Source organism: Drosophila yakuba, chromosome 2L (assembly GCF_016746365.2).
Source record: "Drosophila yakuba strain Tai18E2 chromosome 2L, Prin_Dyak_Tai18E2_2.1, whole genome shotgun sequence".
Classification (NCBI taxonomy): domain Eukaryota; kingdom Metazoa; phylum Arthropoda; class Insecta; order Diptera; family Drosophilidae; genus Drosophila; species Drosophila yakuba.
Genome location: NC_052527.2, coordinates 30575344 through 30590581, shown reverse-complemented (window position 1 = coordinate 30590581; position 15238 = coordinate 30575344). Strand labels below are relative to the sequence as shown.

The following is a 15238-nucleotide window of genomic DNA, read 5'->3' as shown; positions in this document are numbered from 1 at the left end:
ACTGTCATCCAACCTGCTGGCTTACACAAAAGGTAAATAAAAGGTAAAAATATGCTTTCGGAGTGTTTGTGGATATATCCGGAGCATTCAACAACGTGACCACAGACGCTATAATGGACCGCCTAGAAGCGGCCAACACGCCCCCCGCTATCAGTTTGTGGATAAGAGATCTTCTAAGCTGTAGACCAGTACAATCCGATTGGGGCACCGTCTCCATGGTGAATGGAGCACACAGGGGCACGCCGCAAGGTGGGGTCCTGTCGCCTCTCCTGTAGAATCTGGTGGTAAATGACCAGATCAAGAGATTCAAAAGGAAGGCCCCAAAGATAAGAGCCTATGCTGACGACATAAGCATAATTATCACGGGAGTCTGTCCATCGACACTCAGCTCGATTATGGAATAAACGCTCAGGGAAATATGTGAGTGGGCGAAGAGGGTAGGACATACTATCAACGCGGACAAGACGGACCTCATTCTCTTCACCAAGAGATACAAGGTGCCGCTATGAGTCCCCCGAAGATTAACACATCCAGGCTAACCCCGAAGACACAAGTCAAGTACCTTGGAATTGTTTTAGGCAGCAAGCTCACATGGAAGCCCAATGTCCTAGAGTATTCAAGGAATTCAATAATGATTTTTGTTCATTTGAAGTATTTTATGACTTACTACGTTTACTATTTTGATAGAAACTTAGTTCTTGTCGAATCTTAATCCATTTATCAAAATCACCTATTTTGTTATTATTTTAAAATGGTAAAAAATTTTGTAATTATTAATTCATTCCCTCGATCATTATTAAGTATTTTTTGTAAGGTAATCGGGTTCATTAAAATTACTTTATTTAAATTATGCTTATTTTGAATCATTTTTTAAAATTTTTTCAAAAATTTCTGAAAGCAACGAACTAATTAGAATTGGTAAAAAACCACCTTTTTGAATTAGGACCTTTCTCTTAGAGTTTAATGTACGCTTTGGACATGAAATGTATCGCAATGCATTTTTATACGCTTTGGACATGAAATGTATCGCAATGCATTTTTATACTTTTTTAAATCACTTTGATGCGCTTTAGTGACTTTATGATTTTTCTCGTAATGTATTTAAAACTATTTCTACTATTGTTTTTACCAGCTCATTATCACCATTGCTTATAATTGCCTTCCGTAGTTTGTTGTTGGCCCTATTGAGAACATACAATATATGTTTGTTCACTTTCAAGCGATTTTCACGAGAATTTTTAAATGCAAATATATATTTAGTGTTAAGTGAAATATCTCTGGTATGCGATGATTTGTGAAATATATTTCCAGTAACCACAAAAACAGATCAATTTCAGTGGTGGGAACCTTTAGTAAAGAGTTCACATAAATTTTTGTTAAAGGCTCCCATCATCAAGTCGTCCAATATCAAGAGAATAGGCTCATTAGCTTAATTTTCGATGGTTTCAGGAACTACTTTAAAGTATTCAATATTATTAAAATTTGGCTTAGCACTCTCCTCCCCATAACACCAAATAATACGATCAATTGAAACATTAAAAAGATCATTCTTCTCGTTTATCAGATTTTCTAGAAATGTTGTTTTGCCCGATCCTGAAGGTCCACAAATTAAAATTGTGTAAGGATGTATAAATTGTCGAAACATTTTTAATGTATATTCACTAACTTATTTTATACAAGATAAACTAAAAGATGTATTTTTTCCTGGTCGCGTTTCTTGGCGCAGTTCTTCTCGAAATGCGTATCAGATCCCCAATAATTGCAATATATTAGGCGTGAGTATCCTTCTTTCTCGGGATTATTACCAAACAACTTTTTAACGGAATCCATAGTAAATGATAGTAGACGATCTAAATGGTTTACAAATTATTATACCCGTTTTTCGTAGAGTAAAAGGGTATACTAGATTCGTTGAAAAGTATGTAACAGGCAGAAGGAAGCGTTTCCGACCATATAAAGTATATATATTCTTGATCAGGATCAATAGTCGAGTCGATTTAGCCATGTCCGTCTGTCTGTCCGTATGAACGTCGAGATCTCAGGAAATACAAAAGCTAGAATGTTGAGATTAATCATGCTGCCACGCCCACTCTAACGCCCACAAACCGCACAAAACTGCCACGCCCACACTTTTGAAAAATGTTTTAATATTTTTTTGTTTCTGTATTGGTCTTGTAAATTTCTATCGATTTGTTAAAAAACTTTTTGCCACGCCCACTCTAACGCCCACTTTAACGCCCACAAGGACATGAAGTGAGAAAGTGTTTTCTAATACGGACGTGTTTTCTATACGCTGCGCAAAATTTCGATTATTTTGGTGTCACCGTGGCCAGAACAATTGGTTTTTGTGCAGTGTTCCATAGCGGTAGTGCGCGGGTGTTCGCCGCACTATCGAATCGACATAAAGGAGCGCGTAAACAATAAAACAGAAGGAAGTATTATTGCAATAGGTCTGACACTGCAATTTTGCAATTTTTTGTTGTAGGTCAGCTGTTAAATCAGCTGTTGGTGCTGCCAACCTATCGCAGTTGGCGATCTAGTCCGAGCGGCGTTGCCAGACAAACAGCGCTACCAGACCTGCATTGGAGATCGGTTAGGGAGCGCAACCAGCTAATTTCAAATTCGAATTCAAATTCGAATCTGCTTTTAGAGCGGTCGCTTTCGGAAAAGGGAGTCGGCACAAAGGTCGCGGACAGACCGAAAATCAACCTCTTACCCTTGCGGTGCCTAAGTAGAGGCTCTGGTGTCCGAGAAGAGGCGGAATAACCTCCAGCAGTCAACGCCTAGGGGAAATCTGTGGCCTACGTGGGAACTCTATTTTTAAAAAAGCTGATCCGCGTGTTGGGACAGACCGAGAAGCATCCTCTCACCCTTTTTGTGCCACGTTTGTACAATGGATAGTCCAGCGGGGGGCAGTGCCCCCAAAGGCGACGACCCCTTCAGGAGAAGCTCCAGGATGTCGCGGTCTCCTACGAGAGGAGTAGAAATAACGGTGCAGGGTGCTGGTACCCACGCGCCGGCGGTTGAGAAAGGGGATCAAACGGGCCCCCATACGACGGCGGCGATAACGAGCAACCGCACTGCTGTGGTAGCTAGCCTGGCTCCGGCAGCAACCATAACAACAAGCCAGAAAAAGATCAGTGATCTCATCAGCGTGCCGACTCAGAATATAGCGTCGAAATCTCCACCTGGTTCGCCAATACGGCCTTTAGACCTGTCAGCGCTCCAGCACGAGAATCTGAGGAGCATCTTGGACATGATGAATGCCAAGATAAATATGGTGTTGTGCGCATTTGAGACGCAGCGACATGTCACCAAGGAGACTAAAGGTGCAATAACGGATCTGGCTGCTCTTAATACAAGAGCGATCCAGCTGCAGCAGAGCACAGTCAACGTAGCGGCCCCCGCTAAAGACATCGCTACACAGACAGAGGCAGAGGCTCAGAAGAAGCGTCCAGTATCGTCGGCCTCAAAAAGCGTAACGGAGAAGTTTCCAGTGTTACCTCCTCCAAACAAGGCTCCCAAAGCGGCAGCTACCAAGGCAAAGGTACCAAACCCAGCCAGCTTTGCAGGGGTTGCTAAGAACGCTAGCAGCACGGTTGAATGGACAAAGGTGAAGCCTAAGCGCATACGCAAAAAGCCCAAGGCGCTCATATTAAAGAAAACTGGCGAAGCATCGTATGCCGATATACTGCTTAAGATGAGAGCAGATCCGAACCTAAGCGAGTTTGGCAACCAAGTGAGGAGAATTAGAAGGACTCAACAGGGGGAGCTACTGCTCGAGGTGAAGGGCAAAGCCTCCGAAAACGTACCCCTATACAGAGGAGTCATCGAAGAGTCCCTTAAGGAAATGGCGGCGGTACGCACGGGTACGCAGAGAATGGCGCTAACTTGTAGCGGAATGGATGAGGCGACCACGGCTGAGGAACTCCATAGATGCATGGTCTCACAATTTGAAGGCATCAATGTTGCCCAAGAAGATGTGAAGGGCCTGCGCAAAATGCGTGACGGCACACAGATAGCGACTGTGATGCTCAGTGCAAACGATGCAATCACCGTGCTTAAAAGGGGCTCGGTTAACGTAGGCTGGTCTCGGTGCCGCATCAATCAGGATGTACGTCCTACAAGATGCTTCAGGTGCTTGGGATATGGCCATAGGGCAACCAACTGCAAGGCAGCCGACCGCTCCGACTGCTGTCTGCGGTGCGGCGTGAAAGGGCATAAGGCAAAAGGATGCGTGGCCCCACCAAAATGCCTCATTTGCAGCGAGAATATTGATAGGAATCACTCGACAGGTGGCTTTGCGTGCCCCACCTATAAGGCGAACATCGTAAAAGGAGTCAAGTGCCGTCGCGATGATGCTGGACGCAATTAAAATCATCCAGCTTAATGTCAACCATTGCGCAGCTGCTCAGAGCCTGCTGGCTCATACTGCGGCGGAGCGCAGCGTAGACATCATGCTCTTAAGCGAGCCCTATTCCCCGGGAATTGGAAACCCTTCGATGATCTTGGACGAGTGTTGCAGCCCTCTCCACGTCCAGGAACTGGCCTACCTGCCGATGCGCGGCATAGCATATGCCAGAGTGAAGGGTGTGCATATTTATAGCTGCTACGCCCCGCCTAGCGACAGCACTGACCAATTCGAGGAGATGCTGGACACTCTTGTCAATCATGCGAGAGGGCGCTGTCCGACAATTATTGCTGGGGACTTTAATGCCTGGGCAGTCGAATGGGGCAGCAGGGTATCCAATCCCAGAGGCAGAGCGGTGATAGATGCTATGATGATGCTGGACCTGACCTTGCTGAACGACGGCCGCCTGCCCACGTTTAATAATGACAGGGGAACCTCATTTATTGACGTCACTTTTGTCAGCAGAGGCCTAGTGGCTAACTCAAGCTGGACGGTACTGGACGTGGTAACGCTGAGCGATCACGCTCTGATCACCTTTAGCGTCTCTTTGACTGGCACAACCAGAAGTCAACCGAGAAGATCACTGGGGCAAGCATGGGATACCAGGAAGTTCGATAAGGATATGCTGCAATACCAGATCGACACCCTACTAATCCCAACGGGTGACGCAGAGACAATGGCGGCGGAGCTTATGAAAATACTCGTAGCAACGTGCGATGCGACAATGCCTCGCAAAAAAAAGGTGCAGCGTAAGCCCCCCGTATACTGGTGGAGCCCCGTCCTTCAACAGATGCGATCGGAATGCCTCAAGGCTAGGAGGAGAGCACAACGAGCCAGAGGTAGCCCTCATCAAACGGAGCTGCTGGAAGCTTTTAAAGCCAAGCGAACCGCGTTCAAGCACGGAATCTCGGCGGCCAAGGCTCAGGCCTACAAGAATCTGCTGGATAGCGTAGACGACGACACCTGGGGTCTGGCCTATAAGCTGGTAAGCAAGAAACTGCGGAAGAGAGATGTCCCCTGTTCGGACCCTGATGTCCTGGCCAACATCGTTGCGGAGCTTTTTCCGATGCAGTCGACCACATGGCAGCCATTAGCCGCAGCTCCAGTGTCCGACTTCCCGATCATCACTGCACAGGAGGTTGTGGAGGCAGCAAGGCGCATCAAGGCTAACAAAGCCCCTGGACTCGATGGCATTCCGGGAGTAGTCGTCAAAGCAGTGGCGTTGTCTAGACCGGACATCTTCAGGGACACTTTTCAGCAGTGCCTTCTGGACGGAGTCTTTCCGGCAAGGTGTAAAAGCCAGAAGCTGGTACTTTAACCTAAAGGGAAAGGTCCAGCACAAGCTGCAGTCAGGTACCGCCCACTATGCCTTCTGGACATAGTAGGAAAGCTATTTGAGCGCATCCTATATGCCCGAATAGAGGCGGTAACCGAGAGCACACACGGTCTAAGCAGCCACCAATATGGCTTTCGAAAGGGAAAGAGTACCCTCAACGCACTCACGGCAGTGAGAAACATTGCCAAGAACGCGCTCGAGGGCGACAGATGGCTAGGTGGCAAAAAAGAATATTGTGCGATTGTCACGCTGGACGTTAAAAACGCATTTAATACGGCAAGTGGCCTCTAATCCTCGATGCTATGTACACGATGGGTATCCCGGAGTACCTCAGGATCGAAAAATGGATTGAAAAATGTTTTGATATTTTTAAATTTTTTTATCAGTCTTGTAAATTTCTATCGACTTGCAAGAAAACTTTTTGCCACGCCCGCTCTAACGCCCACAAACCGCCAAAAACTGTTAGTGTTGAATACTCTCCTTCGCACTTCCACTAGCTGAGTAACGGGTATCAGATAGTCGGGGAACTCGACTATAGAGTTCTCTCTTGTTTTTTATTTAACTTTAAACATATGTGTCACCATTACTGTATATTTCATAATTCGAGTTTTCTAAGAATACAAATAACTGAAACAAATTATTTAATGAACAGCAAAGTGGAAGTTTTTTCTTATGTAAACTAAGAGATTTTATTTAATAGTATTAGGAACAATATTTATTTATTCGGCTCGCTGTCTAGCGTGGCCGATTATTTATGTGATATCAACGTGGGATGCGTTGGCTGAGTTGACTTCGAATAAGTTTGCGTGGTGATGACCGCCGCTGATGATCGCCAAAAATCCACTGGAGCATGTACAAAAGAGTTCTTATCTCTAGAGCTCGATCGACAAAGAATAACAAGTGCCGCAATAATATCTCTAAAGCTTGCTCTTTAACTAACCAAGACTATTGAGCTAGGCTTACGACTATATTTACTGTTTTATGAATTTCTGCTGGGTGATTGTGTTAACTCCTCCCCTTCTAAGACGAAGGCTGTCCACAGACTTTTTATAGTTGACAAATCTTTTTAAAACCGGATATTACGGGAAGCATTGGTGGTGCTTTTAGCTTAGTCCCTTGCCAATAAATTCTGATATTTTGCCAACTGTGTTAAACCATCGAAGAAATTCCAGCTCCGCATAAATGGATGATCCGTGAATTTCGTTAACGCTGCGGATTCTCCTTGTCCTGGGTCCGCAGCAAGGTTCCGGAAATGATCGTAGCAGTGTAGCCGTCGACTTGTTGACAATGATGACACTGATATTTGTTTATCATGTTTACCATCAAAATGTATTTGTTGAACGCATGCTGGACGGCGTGTGCTGGCAGATATTATTCAGTACGGGGTTTCAGTAACCAAGCGCATAGTAAGCTGATCCTTATGTCTTTAGAAATGAATACATTCTTAATTCTTCTATGCTACTTAGGAGCTAGTTACAGTTTTAATACAAAAGTTTTGACAATAATTAAGTCTACCAAGTGTTTGAAGCCTAATTTTAAAATAAATTTCTTTCAGTGTTATTAGTAAAACGCTTATTGATTGCAAGTATTAACCTTGTTATTTAGTTTAACAGAATGAGAAAAGGGTATTAATAACATTAGTAATTTTTTATCAGAAATTCGAATCTAATTAGAGTGAGTGCGCTATACTGACATTATGCCGTTTTGTTTTCGCATTTGTTTTCTATGGTATTTAAGGGAAATATTTCTGGTGCGTGGATTTTAAGTTTTTAAAATCATTCGGGTCTAGCATTTCATCACATATTTCAAACTATTTTAAAGAGGATGACGCGAAAATAATGTTCAAAGGAAAAATAAGTTTTGGATTAAACAAATGTTTAATTAAAAAACTTTTGCCAACTCTGTTAGTAGTGTTATTTCCTGTTTGTATTTTGCTAACTTGGCAATGTTCACAAAAGGAAAAGTAATGATACTTTAAAATTAAAGCTAATGATATTCGACGAACCTAGCGCAAATTATCTTTATGAACGACCTTTCCTTTTATGAGGACCGTTGTCCAGAGGTCTGCTTCGATTATTTCTTCCCTATGCCGTGGGATAAGTTTATTTCCCAAGCGATTGTTTTGTTTTACCAAGACGGTTTCTCCTACCTCAAAGGTTCTGCCTCGTCTTGTTATGTTTACTCTTCTTAGGTGTTTTTCCTGAGCTTCATTAACTATTTCTACTATTTGGTTTGCCAGTTCGGGAGGAGTTAAATGAATAATGTCGATCGGTCTTTTATTGGTGACTGCGTGCACTGTCTTATTGTATTCTATTGCTGCCTGAAGAATTAGGTTGACTGTACCATTTTATTAAAAATATCGCTAACCATATATATAGTGTGTCAGAAAGTTGTTGCTGGAAACTCATCTACAAGACTATTTTGAATGAAACCCAGGTTATTCGCAGTGTATTGCATTCACAACATCCGGCTTAACCACAACGCGAATTCTTCCGAGTAAAGTCTCCTTGTCTAGAAATTGTATTATATGCCTTGTCTTGCTCCCGAAAATAACAAAAGTTCGAGTTGAGTCTGCGGTGCCCTCATCTATTACTATTTGGTTTCTGAAACAATTAACCGGCTTATCGATAGTTTCAATTGTAAAAGTCAAAGAAATTTCGCTATGTATTATGTATGTTTATAGTTTATTGATAATTAATGGGTATTTAAGTAATACAACGAATAATAGCTCGGCCAATGTTTATAATAAGTAAGAGACTTGACAACAGCACTTGATAACGGCTTCTGCTACGGCTTCAGATTACGGCTTTCGATTACGGCTTTCGATTACGGCTTCAGGTTAATGCTTTAGTTCGGTTCGGCTTCTTTATAGCAACATTTTACACGTCCTTCTTCTCCGCTGGCTTTCGATCGACTTTCAACTTCTAGTGCTGCCAACTCTAGTCTCTCCAACCAACGCTGCCAACTGCTCGATATATCGCCTGCTTACATTCGGTCATCCTGCTCCTCGTCTTCTGTCCCAGACGGCAACAAGTCTTCATTTACTGCTACATATCTCTACAACTTGATGTTATCTACGCTTGTGAAGGTATAATTTGGACCTTCAAGCTCGGCAGCCTTCTTAACGTCATAGCGACCACAGCGTTTCACTTTCACCACCATCGTAAGGACCAAGAAAAGTATTCGCCAGTTTCCTACCAGCGACGAACTGCGTCCGCTCAATAGCAACGAGATCTCCTTCCTTATAAGTGACCTCCTCCATTCTATTTTTGTCAAAATTATGTTTGTAGATATCTTGGGCTTTTTGTATCTGCATTCGAGCTTCGCGACGCATTTCTTGCCTTTCTTTCTCAAAATCTTCCATTAATTCTTGTTCTACGAGCATAGTTATCTTGTCTGTAATTTTGGTCAGCATCTTGGTACCAAACATAAGCTCGAATGGTGATTTTTGTGTAGTCGAATAAACATGCGAGTTGATTGCTTTTTGGACTTCGGCAACGAACTTATACCATTTAGTTGTATCGTCTGCAGACAGTTTACTAATGATGGACAGGATAACTCGGTTAACTCGCTCTATCTGACTGTTTCATATGTGTTGAATCGCATTCTGCTTTACGAACTCCTCAAAAGCGTCTGAGGTATAAGGTGCTCCTCTATCCGTCACGATCCGAACAGGAAATGCAAAAACATTTGACCATTCCTCCAGCTTTTTGATAACTTTATCGGCCCCTGTAGATTTTGTAGCGAACAACCACACGAACTTCGAAAATCCATCGACCATTGCAAATATGTACTTATAAAGCTTTGCTGTAGAATCCATTGGGCCAAGGTGATCCAGATGCAGCGTCTGTAACGGTTGACCGCCTTTGCCTATACAGTTCAGGTAACCCTCCTGCTTACCAATTTTCTTATTGGTCATTATGCACTTTATGCATGTGGCGATAACCTGTGCCACCTTTCGTTCCATGTGCGGGATAAAAAAATACTGTTGCAGTCTGTGCATTTTCTTTGTTATTGCAAAGTGTCCATCTGCATGGGCTACAGTTATAATCGCGCTACGATGCTCCACTGCAAACGAATAATCCTGCAGAGACAAAACGGCATTTTTTCCATTTTATAATCAATAAAAAACGAGCAGCTAGCTCCAGCACTAATTTAAGCTTTTCCAAGCATTTATCTACCGAAATGCCGTATATGATAATGTCATCCATATAAATTTGCATTAGATCACGGAGGGACGAGTTTATTAATGCATTCTTTATACGGGCTGTTACTTCTGTTCCCACAAAAAGAATATTTGGAAATCGGCTTAAGCAGTCAAAATGTTTCATTCGATCAACGCTACGATGCTCCACTGATAACGAATAATCCTGCAGGGACAAAATCCGTTGCGCAACCTCACGAGGAACATCCGTCTTCCTTACAGTTTGGGTAAACGCTGCGCAGTCAGTCACCAACACGAAGCTTACACCCAGCAAGTAGTGTCTGAACCTCTCGATCGCCAAGTATGCTGCTTTAACCTCCAAGATGTAACTATGTCGGTTTGAATTAATTTCTGAGGTCTTTTTGCTCCAGAAAAATATTGGATGAAGATTTTCTCCAAACCGCTGAAACAACGTTGCGCCAAAACCTTCCTTTAAAGCGTCTGTGTGCAGTTCCGTGTGTGCGTTCTGTGAATATATTCGAAGAACTGGTTCTTTGCAAAGGCTATTCTTCAAATGATTAAATGCGTTCAGCTTCTCGGCGCCCATCTTTAATTCAGAATTCTTTTTTAGCAGGTTTATTAATGGTCGAGCTATGTGTGCGTATCCTTTTATAAACTTTTATAAACCATTTAAAAACCAGTCAGCCCTAAAAACGACTGCACTGCTTTAACATTTGTCGGAATAGCGAAATGTTTTACGGCTCGAGTCTTTTCGGAGCCAGGCCAAATCCTTCCGTTTTGAACCGTATGTCGAAGGAAATCAATCCTGCTTTCCAGAAAACGGCATTGTTCATAAATAAACCGCCAGTGTTACTGTTTAGTTTGATTTATTTGTTAATTTCAGACACTTAATATTAATTATTTCGACACCGATGCGTACGTTTTCTTGCAGATCAAAAATGTGACTGACTTAAGCTTTGGCTGTACTCACGCCATACGATTAAACTAGCATAAGACGTAAACAAGTTACAGTTAGAAGAAGTTAGAAGTTTGGAAAAGTACTGGGCAAGCTCGCGGACAATTACATTGATTCCGCTGATAAGCTCCGCTGCAGCTGCAGACAAATGCAAATGTAAATGTAAACAAAGATAAAGGGTGACTTGTTCGCGCGGTGTCTCGTTCCCAAACATACCGGCCCCCCTGAACGGTTGTTCAGCAGAGAGGCAGTACAGCGATTTTGGCAATTGGGCGTTTGTATAATCCGTGAGCAGTCTTCACTGTAACGACTCGGACCTTGTTGTCGATTCCTGCGTGCACTGCGGTGATGCGGCCAAGAATCCATTTAGAAGGCGGTAGATTGGGCTCCTTGAGTACTACCAGTGTGTCGATCTTCAGATTCTCGGTTTCCAGATGCCACTTTGTCCGCTCATGAAGAGATGTCAGGTATTCCATATGCCACCTTTTCCAAAAGCCTTGAACCATGGCTTGCAGCTGCTTCCACCTCTCCAATCGATTGACTTGCATATCCAGACGACAGGGTTCAGGCAATGCAGTATACGGAGATCCAGTCAAAAAATGAGCGGCGTCAGTGGATCCAAAGAATTATCCCCAGTTGGGCACAGCGGGCGTGAATTCAGGATAGCTTCAATTTGGGTCAGGACAGTAGAGAGCTCCTCAAACGTTAAAGCCTTTTATCCAAGTATCCGTTTCATATGGAGTTTAATTGAGCGAACTCCAGCTTCCCACATCCCTCCAAAATGGGGAGCAGACGGGGGTATAAAGTGCCAAGAAATCCCTTCATTGGCAAAGAATCCTGCTAGTTCCTCATCTTTGGCTTGTTGAATGGCCAGACGTCTCATGTCATCCAAAGTTCGCTTGCCTCCATGAAATGTAGTTCCGTTGTCCGAATACAGGTCAGTAGGCTTCGCTCGGCGGGCAATGAATCGTTGAAAGGCTGCGATGAAAGCCTGTGTAGTTAGCTCACTAACAACCTCGATGTGAAGTGCCTTTGTAGTGAGGCACACGAAAATAGAAAACCATGCCTTTCCGATGCGTGGAGTTCTTCCTTTTGATTCCTTGATTGCGATCGGTCCAGCGTAGTCCAGCCCTGTTGAAAGCAGCGGCTAGCTTGAACTCGAGGAATTGGTAGCTCTCCCATGATCTGGTTGCTTGTGCCCTTTCGTTGAAGAAAACAGGATTTGCATTGGAAGACTGCCTTTCTGACGAGATTGCGGGCTCCCAGAATCCAGTACTGCTGACGAAGATTGGTGAACGTTTCATCAACTCCAGTGTGCAGATAGGAGACATGCAGTCCAGCTAGTGGTGTATCTTTAGGTATCAGAATCGGGTGCTTGGCGTTGTAGTTGAGTGTAGATTGCTCGATTCTCCCACCGACTCGCATTACTTCATAATCATCCAGAAACGGAGAAAACCGGATAAGATGCGATTTAGCGTTAAGCTGGCGTCGATTCTCTAGCTGCGCATATTCTCTGGCAACATGTGTTGTTGCACATGTCGAATAAGTCGGCGCTGTGCGTCCAGCAACTCTTCAGACGTAAGGAATGTTGCCGAATTCCTATGATGAGATCGAAGAGTGTGAATAAAGCGATGACAGTAGCTAGATACCCTTATAAGACGCGTCCAGGTTAAGAATTTGTGGATGAGTAACTCGTGTATACTTTCATCAGGAAAGTTATGTAGAGTCGTGGGCTTTATGGCTCGTTCTTCGGTGTTGACATCGAAACTTGAAGATACGCTGAACTTGCTTGTAGAAGGTGGCCACTCAGAGGTGGGTGTGGCCAGCCAGGACGGACCTTTCCACCACAGTCGATGCTTCAGAAGCTTTGACGGATGAAGTCCTCGGGAAGCACAATCAGCAGGATTGTCTTCCGTGCGAACATGGTTCCAGCAGCTACGGGGAAAGTCGCTCAATATCTCAGAAGTTCGGTTGCAGACGTAGGTGTTCCACCGTCGAGGGGGAGCTGAAAGCCAGTGTAGCACAATTTCTGAATCTGTCCAGCAGCTCGTGCTGAAAAGAGGAATTGTTAGTGATGCTTTGACAATAGACAGCAATCGAGATAGAAGTAACGCAGCGTTTAGCTCCAAACGTGGAATTGATACGGGCTTGATCGGGGCCACCCGTGTTTTGGTGGCAACTAGAGTTACTTGAAAGCTGCATCCAACTGCAACTCGAGCGTAAACTACCGCACCGTAGGCGTGCGAGGATGCGTCGGCGAATCCGTGTAGTTGAACATCTCGAAATGGTGACGCAATATACCGTGGTACTTGGCATTGCGTAAGTGCTGGCAAATCCTCTACTAAGGCTCTCCAGCGCGTACGTAGACTTTCAGGAATGGGGTCGTCCCACTGCAGGTCACTTGTCCAGCTTTCTTGGAAGATTAGCTTGAGTAGAACTGTGACCGGCGCTACCAGTCCAAGCGGATCATAAATTCTTGATAGCTGAGACAAGAGTTCTCTTTTCGTCGGAGAAATGGTCGCATCGCATCCATTTAGGTTGAGATACAGAACGTCCTTTCCAGGGTTCCATTGGATACCAAGAACTTTGACAGGTGAATCTGCAGCTGATTTGTTGAGGAGCTGGATAGGTTCAAAACATCTATCTTCCTCTGGTAATGATTTCAGAAGACGCCAACTATTAGAACTCCATTTGCGTAGCTTGAATTTTCCCTTATCCAAGAGGGCTATAAACTCGTCCTTGAGAATCATAAGCTCCTCGAATGTGTTGGCGCCTGTAGGGATATCGTCCACATAGGCATCGTGCAGAAGAGCGTGAGCTGCTGCAGGGTATTCATGGCCATGATTGTCGGCAAGTTGCTTTAGAACTCGAACAGCCAGAAATGGTGACGGTGCCAATCCGTAGGTAACCGTCAGCAGGCGAAAATGAAGCAGAGGTTCATTCTCAGTCTTGCGCCAAACAATGCGCTGAAAATTGGTGTGTGGCTTAAAGATTCTAATGCCTCGAAACATCTTTTCAACTTCTGCGCATAAAACATATTGGTGCTGCCGGAAGCGTAGACAAACGCCAAGAAGATCGCGTTGAATCGGTGGACCAATATGTAGTCTGTCATTGAGCGATACTCCAGAGCTGTCCTTTCCTGATCCATCAAAAACTACACGACATTTGGTACTGTCCAGTTTGATGACAGCGTGGTGCGGCAAATAGAAGCAGGTGTCTGGGGACTCCTCAACCTGAGCCGAGGTCAGTTGTTCCATATGTCCACGTTGCAAGTAGTCGTCCAGGAAGGCTTCGTACTGCTGCTTCAATTTTGGATGCCGACGAAATTTGCGTTCCAGCGAGAAGAAGCGATTGATGGCCTGTGGCAAGGTCGAATCAATAGGCGTTGCCTTCTCCTTGAAGGGATACTCGACGACGTACACCCCGTCCGTTGAGCGCTTGTGTGTGGCAGCAAAATGACGCTCTGTGGGATCGCTGGCGTCCAGGAGAGCCTGGTTAGGCTGAACGCTGTCCATCTCCGTGCACGCCTATTCGCTGAACAAATGATTCCGATGCCAAGGTTATTGTAGATCCAGTGTCCAGGAGCAGCCTGCAGGTTGTAGTGTTTCCCCAGGCGTCGATGACGTCAGCAAGGATGGTTGGCAACAGAGTCTGAGAACCAGCCGCCGGAATATTCTCCAGAGTATGATGCGTAAAGTTGTTTTCCGCGGGAGTCTCGCTTCCCAAGCGATGACCTTCTCGAGCTAGCGGTTGATTGTGGCCAATTGTAGATCCCGCATGTGAGACTGCTGGTCGATCGCGGCTGTCAACACTTGCTGTGTCAATGTTGTTGCCATTTTGAATTGGCTGCGACGAGCCATGAACCAAAGTATGATGCTTGCGGCGGCAGATCCGACAAGTATGCCTCGATGTACAGTTGCCCACCATATGAGCCGGGCTAAGGCAATTGAAACAGAGCTTTCTTGATTTGAGGAAGTCTCGGCGAGACGCAATGTCGAGTGCGATGAATTGAGGACACTTAAACAGTTGGTGATTCTGCTGGCACGATGTGCACTTCGGCTCTTCCCGTCTTGGATGCGTGTCTGCGTGGTGCGTTGTAGCTGCGCGTCGAGCTTGGGTTGATCGAGTTAAGTTAAAAGCCTCCAACGTATCGCAGCGTGATGTGGGAAATTTCAGGAATCGGTTGATGGTCAAACTCTTTTGGATTCTGCGCACTGAGCCCAGGCTTGGCGGGTATCGCTATCTAATTTTGAAAGTAAAATGAAAATTAGCCAGGGATCCCTCTCTTCGCAATTAAGCGCTCGTAGACCACGAATAACTTCGTCTGCACCATCGGCAATTTTCCGCACTGTGCCGATATTTGAATTTATA

The 15238-nt window shown here is 44.7% G+C and overlaps 2 protein-coding genes across 2 annotated transcripts; both read right to left on the bottom strand.

The window, feature by feature from the left end:
- Positions 1-11866: 11866 nt before the first annotated feature.
- On the bottom strand, positions 11867-12292 carry LOC122319497. The gene has a single exon (XM_043206827.1). It carries the CDS (start codon positions 12290-12292, stop codon positions 11867-11869), a length of 426 nt encoding a protein of 141 aa, XP_043062762.1.
- A 71-nt stretch (positions 12293-12363) lies between these two features.
- Positions 12364-14382, bottom strand: LOC122319496. Its single transcript, XM_043206826.1, has one exon. The coding sequence runs from the start codon at positions 14380-14382 to the stop codon at positions 12364-12366; it is 2019 nt and encodes a 672-aa protein (XP_043062761.1).
- Between the last annotated feature and the right edge of the window lie 856 nt (positions 14383-15238).

Excerpts from the sequence above, each read along its gene's own strand:
- LOC122319497 (XM_043206827.1), bottom strand. The coding sequence starts at position 12,292 with ATGCGAGTCGGTGGGAGAATCGAGCAATCTACACTCAACTACAACGCC.
- LOC122319496 (XM_043206826.1), bottom strand. The coding sequence starts at position 14,382 with ATGGACAGCGTTCAGCCTAACCAGGCTCTCCTGGACGCCAGCGATCCC.